The sequence below is a fragment of the Lagopus leucura genome, unplaced genomic scaffold (assembly GCF_019238085.1).
Source record: "Lagopus leucura isolate 7727_CA_CO unplaced genomic scaffold, USGS_WTPT01 Super-Scaffold_100009, whole genome shotgun sequence".
Classification (NCBI taxonomy): Eukaryota; Metazoa; Chordata; class Aves; order Galliformes; family Phasianidae; genus Lagopus; species Lagopus leucura.
In genome coordinates this window covers 18,862,223-18,876,976 of record NW_024962266.1, presented here as the reverse complement: position 1 = coordinate 18,876,976, position 14,754 = coordinate 18,862,223, and the positions used below count along the sequence as shown (strand labels likewise).

The 14,754-nt window shown below is 53.2% G+C and overlaps 2 protein-coding genes across 4 annotated transcripts; one reads left to right on the top strand and one right to left on the bottom strand.

The window, feature by feature from the left end:
• The first annotated feature begins 1,619 nt into the window (after nt 1–1,619).
• CUNH1orf210 (chromosome unknown C1orf210 homolog) lies at nt 1,620–4,416 on the top strand. Its single transcript, XM_042873808.1, has 5 exons — nt 1,620–1,719; nt 1,811–1,914; nt 2,209–2,716; nt 3,354–3,500; nt 3,655–4,416. The coding sequence occupies exons 1-5, from the start codon at nt 1,671–1,673 to the stop codon at nt 4,017–4,019; spliced, it is 1,173 nt and encodes a 390-aa protein (XP_042729742.1). The 5' UTR covers nt 1,620–1,670; the 3' UTR covers nt 4,020–4,416.
• Nucleotides 4,417–7,401: 2,985 nt separating this feature from the next.
• Nucleotides 7,402–14,347, bottom strand: TMEM125 (transmembrane protein 125). 3 transcript variants are annotated; one of them, XM_042873820.1, is made up of 3 exons: nt 14,204–14,347; nt 13,219–13,345; nt 7,402–10,489 (listed from the first exon to the last, which is right to left on the bottom strand). In XM_042873820.1, the coding sequence occupies exon 3, from the start codon at nt 10,188–10,190 to the stop codon at nt 9,528–9,530; it is 663 nt and encodes a 220-aa protein (XP_042729754.1). In that variant the 5' UTR covers nt 10,191–10,489; nt 13,219–13,345; nt 14,204–14,347; the 3' UTR covers nt 7,402–9,527. The 3 variants fall into 3 exon arrangements, with proteins under 3 accessions (XP_042729754.1, XP_042729755.1, XP_042729756.1); XM_042873821.1 differs by having other exon boundaries at nt 13,223–13,345; XM_042873822.1 differs by lacking the exons at nt 13,219–13,345; nt 14,204–14,347 and adding an exon at nt 10,632–10,747.
• Nucleotides 14,348–14,754: the final 407 nt, after the last annotated feature.

Sequence of the window (14,754 nt, the reverse complement as noted above, 5' to 3'; positions counted from 1 at the left end):
TGCCACCCCAGCGCCTGGCTGCCATATGCTGCCACCAGCAGCTCCCCGAGTGATGAAGAGACCCTGAAAAATGGGCACTGTGTACAGCTGCCTACATTTGCCCTGTAAGACACAGAATTGTTGGGTTGGAAAAGACCTCTAAGATCACCCAGTCCAACCTCAACCCACCCCATCATGCCCACTGACCACATCCCTCAGCAGGGAGTGTAGGCAAGGGAGTCAGTCTTTGGGAGACCCGAGGGCAGGGTCGTCTTTAAATGATGAATGTGTGGCCTTGGCTGCCCAACCTGAACACAAGGGCTAATTACAGCAGCTGATTCCTCCTGCAGTTGGTGTTGCTACGCCTGTCAATCCAAAGCTTGTTTGCAAGCTCTTCAGGTCAGGGACTCATCAGTGAGCTCAGTACAGCTGCAGGAAGGGGGATAGATAGGTGAATACATAAATAGATGGCTGCTTCCTATAGTTTACTGGTGGTAGAGGTCAGTCATACTCAGGGCTATAATTGCTATTGTGCCATCTCATGCTTACCCATGTTTGAGATGGGCAGTGTGCGCCACGGTCAGCAGCGGCACAGCCATGCAGGCAGAACAATAGACTGTGATGCACTTTGTGAAATGTTGTCCAACATGATGAATCACTGTGATAAAGGGATTATTGATGTGGAACAAGCACACTTTGTGGGGACACTCTGCAAAGCAGGCCTTGCAGCACGCTCCTTGAAGAGCAAAGCACATATCCACTAGCTGCATGAAGGGGAACCAGGGCATTGCTGTGGTCTGCTGGGGAGCTGGATCCATTAACCATCAGCTCCCCACACTAGGCAGATCTTGGGGATCCATGAAGGAACCAGAGCCAACCACACCTACAGAATCATAGAATCACAGAATCATTTGCATTGGAAGGGACCCTTAAAGACCATCTAGTCCAACTCCCCTGCAAAGCTGCAGCTCCATCAGGTGCTCAGAGCCTGGTCCAGCCTGACCTTGAATGTCTCCAAGGATGGGGAAACATCTTCCTTTGCATTTTTTTTTTTTTCCTGGAGGTTTCTATTTGTGCAGATCTCTTGAGTTGGAGGCAGGAAGGAGACTTCTCCAGGAGGTTTCATGGGGACATTCAGCAATGGCCCTGCATCTCCTGGCAAGGAACCAGCAATCCCAGTGCAGCCGTGCCCACCACACCTCTAACATGGAAAGACCACAGCGTGCACAGAACACCTGAATTTCTGCTGGACTCACAGCCCTGAATTTTTCTGCTGAATCACATTAGACTTAAAAAAAAAAAAAAAAAAAAAAAAAAAAAGATGACAAAAATACCCCTTTTTGTTACCATTCGCACATTTTAATCCAAAGCACTGCATGCCAGAAACCATCGTGTGCTGATACGTTTCCTGATAGGAAACGCGAACACCCTGCATGTCCACCCATGGCTGCCTCAGCAGCGCTGCCAGCACTGCCTTTCTGGAGGCCTGCTCTGCCTTCCGTGCACAGCAGCCCCAGGGGTGCCCTGCAAGGGAGGTTAAAGGCTGCCGCCAGCACCGGGGCCACGGCGAGACGGTGCCACCTCCGTGCCCACCTCCTGCCCTGCCCCAGCCCCGGAGCAGCCCAGGGCGCGGTGGTTAATGTGTAAGCCACACCGCCGCCTCTCTCCGCGCCTCAGGGCCGCAGGAGGGAATGTGGCCGCCAGGCTGGCCCCGGGCGAGCGGCGCCGTGGGGCATCGAGGTAGCCGTGGCCTGCCCGGGAACGGCCATCCCCGTCACCGCCGCACCTCACCAGCACCGCCCGCCCTCAAACTTGTTTTTCTGCCCCGCAGCTTCCTGGAGCTCGATGGCTCCCACCGGCTTGCTGGGTTTCTGCGGCCTGCTCTGCGCCTGGGGAGCGGCGGCGGCGGGACGGCCCTGCGGCCTGCATCATCAGGTAGGGGCAGGGGCTTGGGACAGGTGTGCGGGCGGTGGTGTTCCCGATGACTGCAGGAGCACTGCAGGCGGGACTGGCAAGGGCTCGTCTGGGCTTTTGTGCTGCCGGCTCCAGGCATTGCTCGTCTGCAGCGACGCAGAGTCCCTGAGGGGCCCCGGCCAAAAGCGGCTGTGTGCCAGGTTTGCGTCGCTGCAGGGAGCCCCTGCTTACACATGGGGTGACACGGTTACTGCAGCAGAGTGACAGTGACGCCCTCAGAAGGCAGAGGGCCCACCTCAGCAGCTCTTTCCCCAGGGATGGGCTGACTGCAGCAGGAAGAGCCTCCTGCACGCTCCAAGCTCCCTTCCGAGAAACATCACCGGCTTAGACCTCTCCTTCAACAGCTTGGTCGTGCCGCAGCGTGGGACGCTCTTGACGCATTTCCCTTCCCTGCTCTCCCTCAACCTCTCCAGCAACACCCTGCTCACACTGCACTCCGCCGTCTTCTCCAACGTCAGGGCACTATGCCTGCTGGACCTGAGCAACTGCAGCATCACCTACCTCCACACAGATGCTTTCAAGGGCTTGGAAAACTTGCAAACCCTGCTTCTAAGAAACAACAGTTTGCGAGAGCTGGAGGTCCCGTTGTTTCTGCCGCTGAGAAGTCTCCTCCACCTGAACCTGCAGAACAATGCACTGATGTCTGTGGACACTTTGATGTTGCAGCTGATGGAAGCCATCCCATGGGTCCAGCTGGATGGAAACCCCTGGGTCTGTGACTGTGTCACATATCCCTTACAGCAGTGGCTGAAGCGCAGGCAAGGTGAGAGGTGGGGGGTGGGTGTCAGGATGGGTTTGAGATGAGAGGGATCCTGGAAAGGGAATTTGGTCCTTCTGCTCCAGCCCTAAGACTGCTCTCCTCCCTTCTGAGGGACAGCAAACTGAGACATAATGTCTCAGTTCTTCATTTTCAGGTACACACAACATCCAACATTTCTGGGTATGACAGACAGGAGGAAAATATTCAGAGATCTATACTTCAGCCACTTTTCTTGGAAATTAACACTCCTAAATCCATATGCACGTATCTGCATGAAGTGCACAGATCTTCACAAGCGTTCAACATCTCCTGAGGAACAGGATCAGGCTTTAGCCCCCCAAGCTTGGCACCCAGGCAAGAGCAGCCCTGTGACCATGGGGTTTCTATGAATGTCCATGAATTTGGCATTGCCTAGTTAAGAAGAGCTGCTAGTGGTGGGCACACGCTCATACAGCTGTGCTTATTGGGGGCTCCATAGTCAGAGATTTTTTCCTCTAGTAGTGCCTTACACAGAGCTGAGGACTGACAAGGCTGGAGGGCAGCACTGGAAGTGCTTGAAAGCAAGAAGGGAATGCTTTCTCTAAGCTGGGGAGGGAACAGGTGAAGATCCCCTGTCCCACCTTAGCCTGTTGTCTCCCAGCCATGCATGTCACCTGTGCATCACCTTCGGAGCTGCAGGGACAGGACATCGCAACTCTGGATTCCTGGGAGCTGGGCTGCCAAAAAAGCCAGAGGTTTCCTCGAGATGTCAGCCCAGCACAGCAGACCACAGTTACAAACAACAACAGTAAGTTGGGTCAGGGAGAACTACCTTCCTCCTGTCCACCCCCAGGGGTGGCCTCCCCACCACAAGCAGCACTGTGAAGCATGCATGTGGTCAGCTGTGGTGGAGCACCTGTTGTGCCACAGCCCAGCCCTGATGAGCCTGTCCTCTGCTGCAGCCACCGCGCCACCTGCGGGGAAGGGAGGAAGGAGCTGGCCCTACCTAGTGGGCTTCCTAGTGGCTGCCATCAGCATCTCCATCCTGGTCGCTCTGGTTGCCAAGTGCAAGATCTGCCACAAGAACATCACCAGCTACCGCCACCGACCGCTGCCTGAAACCAGCTCGATTGGAGGCGGCCCCTTGGAAGAGGGCACTGGCTGGGACAGGGGCTCGTCAGGCTGGGGTGACAGTGAGAACCCCCCTGTGTCCAATATCACCGGCCTGCATGTTGAGGATGATGATGGCTTCATCGAGGACAACTACATTCAGCCCAGTGAGCAGCTGCCAGAGGAAGAGGAGAGAGAGTCGCACATCTCCATATGAGGCTGCAGTCCCTCTCCATCCCCGTGCCCCCATCTCCTTCCTGCCATTTCCACCTACCCTTGGCTTTTGTCCCCATGCGGATGGGGGCAGGAGGGAAGGAGTGGGGTGAAGGTGTCCCTGTGCCCTGCTGTGACACCAGCAGAGCTGCACTGGCTTGGAGACACCAGATGTGCTGCTGTTCTCCCAGTCTTGCTTGGGTACTGAGGATGAACAGGATGATCTTGATTGCAGCTGGGCAAGGCAAGATGCCCAGGGATGGGTCCGCCCCTCTCCCTGTCCCACTGCTCCTTGTGGGGACTTGGGCACCAGCCCCTCTGCCCCATGGCACTGGACCTGGCCCTGCTCTGTCCCCACTCTGTTGTCACTCTGGGAGCAATTAAAGCATGATTCAACCCTGCCTCTGTCTATGATGGTTTGCTGGGGCTCCTCTCCCAATGGCCCCACATCTGGCCAGTGGTGTGTGGCAGCCTGACCTCTACATTTGTCTCAGATGGCCGATCGTTTTGTCAACAAACTTTTATTGCTTACACTGCAAGGATTTCCTGTGTCAGTCCTACATGTGGGGCAGTACAGCTTCTATCCCACTGACTCCTTGTGAGGAGGATCCCACAGGGCTGGCTGCCCTGTCTTGGGCATGGGATGTCCCACAGAGCAGTGCTGCCAGGACCCTCCAGCTCCCCATCCTCTGCTGTGACTTGCTACCTGATCCTCTTTGTGCTGGCATCACATTCGTTCCTCCTGCAGCAGCCATTTGGTGTTCACACTGATGCTGTCAACAAGGCGTGCAATTGATCAGTTTACTGAGTGATAAAACAGGTAAAGTGATGCTGAACAATCTGGATGAGCTGAAAGCACCCCATTCGCACTGTGGATGGCAGGAGTGAATTAACCTTGCATGGGGAGGCTCTGTTGGCAGTGTTTGCTTCCAGTACTGTGTGAGCCACTGGGGCTGGGTGCTCAGGAAGCAGCTCCACAGCTGTCTTCTGGCAGGACAGTCTCTTTCCTGCACTCTGCTGCACCCTCCAGCTGTTTTAAAACACAGAGAGCTTAGGAACTGAGGTCTTTGGGCTTTCCAGGTGAAAGCATGAAAATAATTAGGAAAATGGGAGGTCCCATTTGCCAGGCTTCCTCCTCCAGCCCAGGTAATTGCTCATTATGGCTCTGGAAGGGTAGTACTAGTTAGTAGGAGATGGGTGCTTTTCATCTGCATTTGATTTCAGTCAGAACTCCTCAGCCTCTGGAGGAGGCCTGAAGGGCTGCTGCAGCTTCTGCTCCTGTGCACAGGCAGTGATAGCCTGCACCTTTGACTAAGCAGCTACTGTGAAAACCTTCTCCCTCCACCTCTGGTGACTGCTCCGGGCAGCAGCAGGACCTCCAGTCACCTTCCTAGTTTTCTGCTGACAGTGCCATGAGACTGAGAGTCTCTCTGCTCTGTCACTACCATGGGGCAAGGCAAATAGAACTGCAGGGTGCTTCCTGGAGCCACTGTCCCACAGTTTGGCCCTGCTGCAGACCGTGCTCAGGATGGGATGTGGATGCTGCCTTGGTTTGCTCAGGTGTTGCTGTGCTCTTTGTGTCACGAGACAAGAGACTTGCAGCGTAACTTTTGTTGTTGTTCAAACAAACCAGTATTGTGATTTTGTACACCCTGTGCTTGTGTGTTGCTGCAAGATTCCTGCTAGTGTTTCTCCAGCATTTTTTCCTGCTGGCTATCTCCTCTGTTTTCCCTTTTCTTGCAGCAAGACATGCTAGAAAGGCACCTAGAATGTCTGCAGTGGCAGGTGGGCACGTGTGCTGCCATGAAATGGCCACCTCTCACGGGACTGATTGCACAGCCACCATCGTAGCATTTTACAACTATTCTAATTGCTGCATTCCTGTCATCTCTGTGGTGAGATGTCACAGCTCACTGTCCCTAAAAGTTTGGGAACCTCCGCCCTGTCCCTCAGGGGAATGCCTTCCTGCAGCCCTGCCACGCGGCTGACTCCCCACTGCTGACTGCTTCCTTATTAATTGTCTTTTCCTTTACTTCTCTTCTTACTAAGATGTTTACGCAACACAGTGTATACAAAAGCAAATAACACACCTCAGAGAATGTAAAGCAAAGGGCACTACTGCAGCAGGCATTCCAGGCACTAAGCAGAGAGGAAGCTTAGAGCATTTCTCAGGCAAGGAACATGTTGCCTGAAACTATGAAGAGATGGAAACCCGGTGCCTTGTTTCAGTGGTCAGTCAGTTCTCTCTCTTATATGCCTTATCTATATAAACTGAGCACTTCCTGGCTTAATTTTGCAGTCACTGCTCAGTGTTTTGTCGTCTGAGCTCATCTTAAGAGCCCCTTACTGTCTGTGCCCTTCACTCTGAAAATATGATGCAAAAAATGCTGCAATTTTTGGAAATTTCTAGCATCTTTCAGGTCAGATAGAAGAGGAAGCTTAAATGCTTCCTGAAGGAACAGGACTGGAAAAATGCATTTCATTTTGGATGCTAGCTCCTGAGATTTTCAACACATTTTATGACTAGAACTCTTGCTGGACCCATATTTTACTTTTGATCTCATCAGTGTGTTAGAGGAGATTAAACATACAAGTACTTCCCAGATTGTTTTACTCAGAATCTCACTTACTTGCCAAGTGGTGAGTTGCTTGTCTACTTTGACCCCATGTGGAAGTCCCCAGTTTACCCTTTAACTAATCTGCATGGATGCTTTCCTGACATGGGGCTGTGCAGCCCTGGTGCCTGCCTCTAGCAGCTCATATGTGCCAGGGAAAATGGGAAAAATGCATCTGGACTGCAGAGCTGGGGACAGCAGAGGGGCAGAGCAGAAAGGAGGAGCCTCTTCATACCAGGGTCATCCTGGAAGCTGCCAAAGGCTGAAGGCCTGCAGTTCAGACAGGCAGAAGTGAGCAGCAGCAGCTATGCAGGCGGACTGGTTCCAGGCTCGCTGGAGGCAGCAGCAGCTGCCACCTGGCTCAGGGCTCAGCCCCACCGCAGGTAAAGCAGCTACTCTGTCAACAAAGAGATTGGCACTGTTACAACCGGGTGGCTTTGTGTGCTTCCCTGTAGCTCCTTATAGGGGCATGGCAGTAAGATCTTAAGTTCATAAAGTCTAAGGGGGACCAGTTGTGGCTAGGTCCTAAAGCAGAGGGAGATGCACGAGCATCAGGAGGATGGAATCATGTACCAGGAGATAAGTACATGCAGTTTGGTGTGTGGGGACTTTGCCGTGAGGGCAGAGGAACTGAAACTGCAGCTATTGTGATTCCTGCTCTGAGGTCAGCTCTGCACAGCCCTGAGATCTCCTGTTTGGAAGAAAGGCCACAGTGAAGCACCATCTTTTGGAACGGCCAAATTCTGCAACACTTTATTATGTATTTCCATGCACAACATGGGAAATGAGAAAGGAACAAAACAGTAATGCTTCTGCAGGAGGTGAGTCAGTGCAGCCGCTCCATCAGGGCAGCCAGGCACCCTAACCTCCCTGCTCAGAGGCAGCCCGTTCTCACACGTTTCTTCCTTGGGCAGGGATTTGGTCACCAAGCATCTTTTCCTGGCAGAGTTCACGTGTGCACATTCTGAAGGGGCTTTGAATGGAAGGATTCACATTGGCAGGCAGGCAGCACGGAGCTGCGAGCTGGGCACAGGCATGCATCTGCCAGAGGTGCCCAGATGTGCAAAACAGCGGGTGTGCAGGTTGGGAAAGCTGGAAGCAATTGCAAAGGTGGGCAGAAGTGGTGCATCTTGGTGTAACTGCATGTGCACCCACACAGATGTGCAGAGCAGCAGCTGTGGGTTATATAAAACTTCTGACCAGCTGCAGCCCTTCCCCCAATACTGCACACAGCATCCTTGGGGTGAGCAGCTCTATGGCGAAGGACTGCTCTCTTCTGCACAAATGCAGAGCATTTAGCACAGAAAGACCTGACCTTATTGACACCCTCTTAATTTTTGGGCAGATTAAGGGAAGTGATCCAGAGAGAAGGAAACAGCGGTTTAATAAGATCTGCAGACGATATGAAAGTGACAGAAGAAAATACAGAAATAACAGATCCAGAAGAGAAAAACCATCACAGTGTTCCCATATTCTGGGGAAAATAATCCAAAGCTTCTGGGGGAGGGAAAGTCAGTAGGAGCAGGGCAGGACCAGATGAAGACGTGCCCTTGTGATCTGAGTGCATCAGGAATGGTAAGCTCTGGAGCTTGTCCAGCTGAACCTGGTGGGGCTCACAGATGCCCCAGGTGTACCACGGGCAGTGATATATGGTATTCCTAAGGGAATGAGCTATTGTCCTCTTCAAAGTAAATTTGCTACCAGACACACACACAAAAGAATAGTTCAGTCTTGTTCTGTTAGAGATCCAAATTCTCACGGGTAACTTGGAAAATAATGGGCAAAAATAGTGGTTGGAGCAGAGCAGCACAGATCTGGGGGAGATGAGAGCACATAGGAAGATGCAGAGAAAGAAAGTTTGCAGTGGAACAACATGGCTAGGAAGGTTAGGATCGGTGCCTATGGAAAGTGCAGGAGCAGTGAAATGGTTTGTGGGCCCAGGGAGGGAATGAACATGTTGAGAGGTAAATTGTCCTCAATTCCCAGGGAAGGTTTCTGAGGTTTCTGAGGGTGAGCTGTAAGCCTACCTCTAGGAAAGGCACTCAGTGGTAGGTACCTCATAGAGGCACAGCACCAGAGCTCTGGGTAAGGGACAGAATGGCAGCACTGCTGCACAGCACAGCTGCCATGCCAACTCACATGGGGTCTGTGCTGGGGGACCTGGAGTTGAAAAAACCCCAGTTCTGGTCTTTGGGCATCCCAGCAGCACAACCCCAGCAATGGCACCTCTCTGTCCTTAACTTGCAGGGCTGCAGTGCACTGGTGCAATCACTGAGCCTCCCAACACACAGTGTACAAAGCTGACAGTCCACCACGGCCCCTACACCAACACCCTCTGATAAGTCAGAGTCATCCCTCTGATAAGGCTCAGACAATGGTGAGGCTGCAGCAAAGTGGTATCGGGAAAGACGTTGGCATCACAAAAACAAAGGGCATTTCAGACACAGAATCTCCCGCAAATCCCCCCACAGGAGATTTCTTAGGAGCTGGGTTGGGATTATAGCACTTCTCATTATAGGAAATTTAACCCCTTCTGCCAGGAGAAGCACGACCCAGGGAATTGCAGGAACCAGGCTCTGGGGTCCCCGAGATGTGGGATGGGCTCACCTTGGCTCTGTGACAGTGGATGTGGTCACCAGAGCAGCAGCTACCGCAGGAGGATGTGCTGAGATAAAAGGCAAATAAAGCTCCAGATCAGGTCTCCAGACCTGTTGAGACAACCCAAGGTCCCTACCATACTGTGAGCCTGAGGTTCAGCAAATGCCAGCCGTCTTGGAAGAAAACATGAGGCACGACTCCTGCCCTTCCTTTGGGAAAGGCTGGCGCAAGGACTGCTGAGGGCTGTATCCAGTGAGCCTCACGCGGGGCTGTCGCAGTGCAGATGGAGCAGCCACAGGTCAGATCAGGTTGGCCATGCTGGAGGTGGGAGGAAGCCGCCTGTTGGCAGCGAGGCGGCCAGAGATGGTGAAGACTCGGATCTCGCCGGTCTCCAAGCCACGGGGAGCAGCCTGGCAGCAGGAGGTGCAGAGCAAGTAGAGCAGCAGGCAGAGCAGCAGAGTGCTGCCGGCAGCCAGCAGGATGACCCCGCTGGTGAACATACTGGCCAGTGGCCGTGCCGGGCTGAGCTGCATGGTGGTGGTGGAGAGGATGGTGAGCACCACCCCACAGACCAGCAGCACCAGGGCACTAAGCAGCAACACCAGGCAGTCTGAGAAGCCCCCACTCTTCAGGAGCTCTATCTGATGCCGGCTGCGGATGCAGTTCATGTCCTGTATTGCTGAGCTCAGCAGCTGCTTCAGCAGAACCAGCAGGGCCAGGAGGCACAGCGTGGTGCCCACTGCCAGCCGCCATTCCCCAGAGCGGCTGCTCGTGCTGTACAGCAGGATGATGCCCCCAATCCCACAAGCCAAGATCAGTACCACAGCCATCCCGTAGCACAGGATAGACTTCTTGGGGTCCTGGAACCACCAGAGCTCCACATGCTCCTCCAGGATGTTCCTCTGGATGTGGTCAGCATCCGCAGGCGTGCGGGGGGAGCTCAGGTCTGCCAGCTCTGGCATGGCAGGCAGCTAGTGTGGAGATGGTGGCACAGAGGAATGTGGACCCTCGCAGCAGAGGGAAGGTCAGAGCAGTGGTCCTTGCAAAGGCAGCTGCATTTCTCAAGTGGGGATGCCTCTGTCTTGTTCCTTAGAGCCTGGTGGCACACCCTTCCATGGCAGAGCTACCTGGAGAGCTACAGTCCATGTGCTGGGGCTGAGCCCACAATCTGAGCAGTGTTGCAGGATATGATGGAGCATTCCCAGAACAGCACCATGCAGGAATGTCCAAAGCTGCGTCCTTCCTTTATTGCGTGCTTCATCTGAAAGCCAAGAGAAAACAGCATTAAACAAAGACTCTGCCCCCCTGCATTGAACAATCCCCTGCCAGAACCCAGATCTCAGTTCCTCAGGGCTGGCCCACAGACTTCCCTGATGCCCTCTCGAAAGCCCCATCGGTCACACCTGTCTTCCCTCAAGATCTCCCTGTGCCACGAAGGGATGTCAATCAGCTCCAGTTCCTTTCACCAAGCCTTTGCTCAGAGTGAGTCCCCAGCTCTGCAGCCCCACATGCTATGCACTGAAACTACTGGCACGCTGCTGCCCATGGGCTCTACTTGCAGCTGGTGCTGGCAGCAGGGCAGGATGGAGCAAAGGCCAGTCCCCTCTGGGATAAAGCCCCATTCACAGCTCCCACTTCACATGCTCCCTCATCAGCATCAGCCTCTTGTCACCAACTGGCTCTGCTGCCCAGAATGACAGTAGGAGGTGGGGGGGGCCCAGCCTGAGGCTTAACCCTTGCAGTTCATTTGCTCAGCCCTTTCCCTGTCTCATTAGGAATCTCACTGCAGAAATGAGATGATTATACCTCTGGTGGGCTCAGCACTTCCATGGAAAGAGCCCCAGAAGCAGCCAGGACCTGGCACTGCAGTTCTCTCCTTCCTGCTCTTCCTGCTCCTAATGAGTCCTGCTTCCTGGGGCACATCCCCTCCCCTGCACCCTGACTCTCTTTCTGCCTCCCATTAATGCTTCTCTGTGCAGTTTTCTGCATTTGGAAACCACTTGCATTTCTCCCACACGATGTCCCACCCTGGCATGGGCACACCACTGATATCTGAGGCAGGAAGTACTTGGAGAGGACAGTCTGAGCCCCACAGGCATGGGACAGAGCCTGAGCTGCCTCCTGCTCCCCTCCCAGGAAGAGTAGCACAGGAGCCCAGATTCCCTGTGCCAGAGATGTCACCCTGACTGGGAGGACAGCCCTGTACCCCCCCTGCCCCAAACAGCTCATTTGGAGACCACTGGCCCGTGTCTACCACAGCCCATTTACACAATGCGGGCACCCTGGGCTCATTATGGATCACTGGAGAACATCTGGGACCTCCGCACGTGGCACAGATCAGGGACCTTTTCTCCTGCAGCTTCCAGACACCTTTCTGAGACCACATCACCCCGTGCCACTTCAGCAGGGATGAACTGCTGCAGGGTGGAGCAGAGGGAGCACAATGGCGGAGTGCCTGGGCCTGCCGCCGCCTGACTCACTGCCCGCAGCAGTGCTGCAGTGTGAGGTCACTATGGACGTGGCCTGGGCCCACTGCCAGCTGCCGCCACGTGTGCAGGAAGTCCCTGGCACTGCTGGCCTGCAGGCCTAGGCCCAGCTGTGCCGCCATTTCCCGGCATGGCCACTCAGCAGGGACAGGCTGGGCCCAGAGGGACGTGGGCTCTCGTTCTGAGGCTGTGTTGGCTGAGCACGCTGCTCTGTGCCCGCTGGCACCCAGTTTGCTTTCACAGAGATGTCTCACACCGCTGTGGGTCACTTGCAAAGAGGGGTGAGGGGACAACGAGCCCCGCAGCACTTCCCCAGGGCACAGCTCAGCACAACTTCCTCCTGCCTTTCCTTCTCCAGGCGCAGGGGAGCCTTATCTCATCCTCACCAGAGAGCGGGTGAGTTCAGCAGATAGCAGGTCGGTAGATTAGATTGAGATTTTGGACTAAGGGAACAGAAGGCTTGAAGAGGTGCAAAGCCTGCGGCCTTCTGCTGCTTGGCTGAAGTTGTGCATACAGTGGGGCTGTGAGGCGAGCAACAAAACCCACGCAGCAGCAGAAACCACAATGAGGGAAAACACCACCAAAAAAATCAAGCTACAGAACTATATTCTCACGTTGCTTTTTGGAGTTCAACCATTTTGATTTTTGTTTGCTCAGAACAGAGACCTCTCAGAGCATCTGGCTGCAGAATAAAATATGTTGCTTATTTTTTACCATTACATTAAGCTATAACAAAAGAATGATCTGGAGAGGTGAAATGTGCCTCCGTGTTTCCTTGCATTTGACTGAGTAAGTCCTGGGAATATATTCTTTTGCTCTAAGATCATCTGCAATTGCTCGGGCTTCTCAAAACTGTGAGGGTTTATGTTCTCAATAACGTTGTTTTTACACATGGAATCATGGAACAGTTTAGGTGAGATGAGACCTTGTGAACTGCCTGCTTAAAGCAGAGGGCATCTCAAAGCTGCGGATCTGGGGCAGGGATCAGACTAGATCTCACAGTGACTTTGCAGATGTGTTTCTTCGCATGCAAGGAAGAAAGGAGAGGATCATCCCAACTGTATGCTGCTTTCTGATTGAAAGCCACATTCCAGAAAAAAAAACCTCAGACTATCTCATTCCCCACTGCTTTCTGGCAGGTGGAGGAAGAACAGGAAAACACTGGGAACTCAGGAAAAAAAACAAAACATTAGGAAATGTGAGCTTCTTTCCTTTTATTTTTTCCTACTCTGGCAATGTTCAACTGGAATTGAGAGTTGTCATCAACAGGTTTCTGACCACTCCTGGCTGCAATTGTGAGACACACCTTTCCAACCATGGGGAACAGTGTGAGCACTTATTTATTTGCTTATAGACTTTATATGTCTGACTGATATCTGGCAGATGATCACGGACTGTAAATTAACACATTCGTTTCAGAGTCACACACACAGCTCAGCTGTTGAAATATTCCTGACTTCCCTCCTCCCCCAGAGCCCAGCGTATCCCATGAGACATGGCTCACCCACAGCATTCAGGGAAGCCTGGTGGTGGGACTGGCTCCTGCAGTGCTTCCAGCTTTGGGAAGTGTTTGCTTCAGCTGTGTGGATGACATGAGCATCACAGAGATGGAAGAAGTCTGGCAAACTTCTCTATAAAATGAACAGTAATACATACAGTGATTCACGTTAAGATGTAGGTGAGAGCCAAGAGAGCCTCACATCCCAAAGAAACACAAAACACCCTCTTCCCCATTTCTCCTGTCCATTGTGGTTTATTTTCCTCTTGGCAGCTCTGGCCATGAACTGTTTGGGATGGACCATCTCCTGCCCTGTGCCTCACTTTACCCCTCTCCCCACCGCACAGAAACCAGAAGCATACATATTTCATATTTTCATATTTTTTTCATGCAATTTTTCCAATTCCCTGAAGGGTCCAAGAGAAAGAAACTCATGTATGTTGTTTTATATCCAAGTTACAGCCAATACACCAAGCTGAAGCTCAGAATGCTGTGATGCTCAAAGCCTTGTCTGTGTTCTCAGGATAGTGGACACCAGACTGTGCTTTCCCAGAAACAAGCATCCCACCCACCATCATTGGAGAAACCTTGGTAAGGCCAGAGGTGATGGCAGACCAGCCCTTTCTTTCTCCAAGTCTAGGGACTCTGGAGATGAGGGTGGTGGAGAGCCTCTCATAACAGAAATCGAGATAGCTTTGTGATGTTCTGTTATAAAGATTCTCACTCCCCCTCCTCTCCACATAGGTAACAGGACCCAGTGTTCCTTCAGAGCTGTCTCGATTCCTCTTTGCCAAGGGAGGTCTAGGAGATCTCAGTGGGCAAGAACTCTGTGCCTGAGTGCTGAGAGGGGGTATTGTGGAGGCAGAAGGCAGATCTGTTTGGAAGCACTTGCAAAACAGCCCTCAGATTTGCTGACAGCCTCTGCTAAAGTTTGACCCTTCCCACGTAGCACTCAGAACAGGATCCTTCTCAGTAAGCCAGGCTCACTCACCTGCAGCTGACATGTTGCCCGCACCGCTCCTCTCTCCTGCTTGGCAGCACTGATGTTTTCAAGCTTTTCTTCTGCTGGATCAAGCTAGCAAAGGGACCTCCAGGGGAAAATCCCTTCCCTTCCTATGGCACCTGCCAAGACACAGGTGCTCCTGCCTGTCCCTTCCTGGTGTGGCGCCAGCGTCAGCACCTGCGACAGGCTGTGAGCCCTCACTCCTGGCCCAGCAGGTGCATTCCCCAGCAGGGAGGTGGCTCAGCAAACCTGCTGCTGGCCTGGCCAGCCTCCAGAGGCACAGCTCCTTCCTCCCGCCTCCCCGAGCACCGTTCTGCAGTGCCCTGCTCCTGCAGAGGGGCTCATTTCCTCCCAGCTGCAAGCAAAGGGATGGGGAGAAGCTCCAAGAGGCAAGTGAGGAAGACTGCAGCCACGTTGGTAGCAGTAGGTAAGACATGACTTAGAAAGTATTTGGTATTGTTTGGCCAGATGATCTCTTGGGAGATGTAGAAAGAAGCAAATGGTTCTGAACAGCATCCCTTGCCTGAGTAATGGCAAGG

What these genes read in the sequence shown, in the direction of transcription:
- TMEM125 (XM_042873820.1), bottom strand. Translation starts at nt 10,190, where the DNA reads ATGCCAGAGCTGGCAGACCTGAGCTCCCCCCGCACGCCTGCGGATGCT.
- CUNH1orf210 (XM_042873808.1), top strand. Translation starts at nt 1,671, where the DNA reads ATGTGGCCGCCAGGCTGGCCCCGGGCGAGCGGCGCCGTGGGGCATCGA. An exon ending in CGGCGCCGTGGGGCATCGAG is followed by an intron (nt 1,720 to 1,810) that starts GTAGCCGTGGCC and finishes TCTGCCCCGCAG; the next exon opens with CTTCCTGGAGCTCGATGGCT. An exon ending in CACAGTTACAAACAACAACA is followed by an intron (nt 3,501 to 3,654) that starts GTAAGTTGGGTC and finishes CCTCTGCTGCAG; the next exon opens with CCACCGCGCCACCTGCGGGG.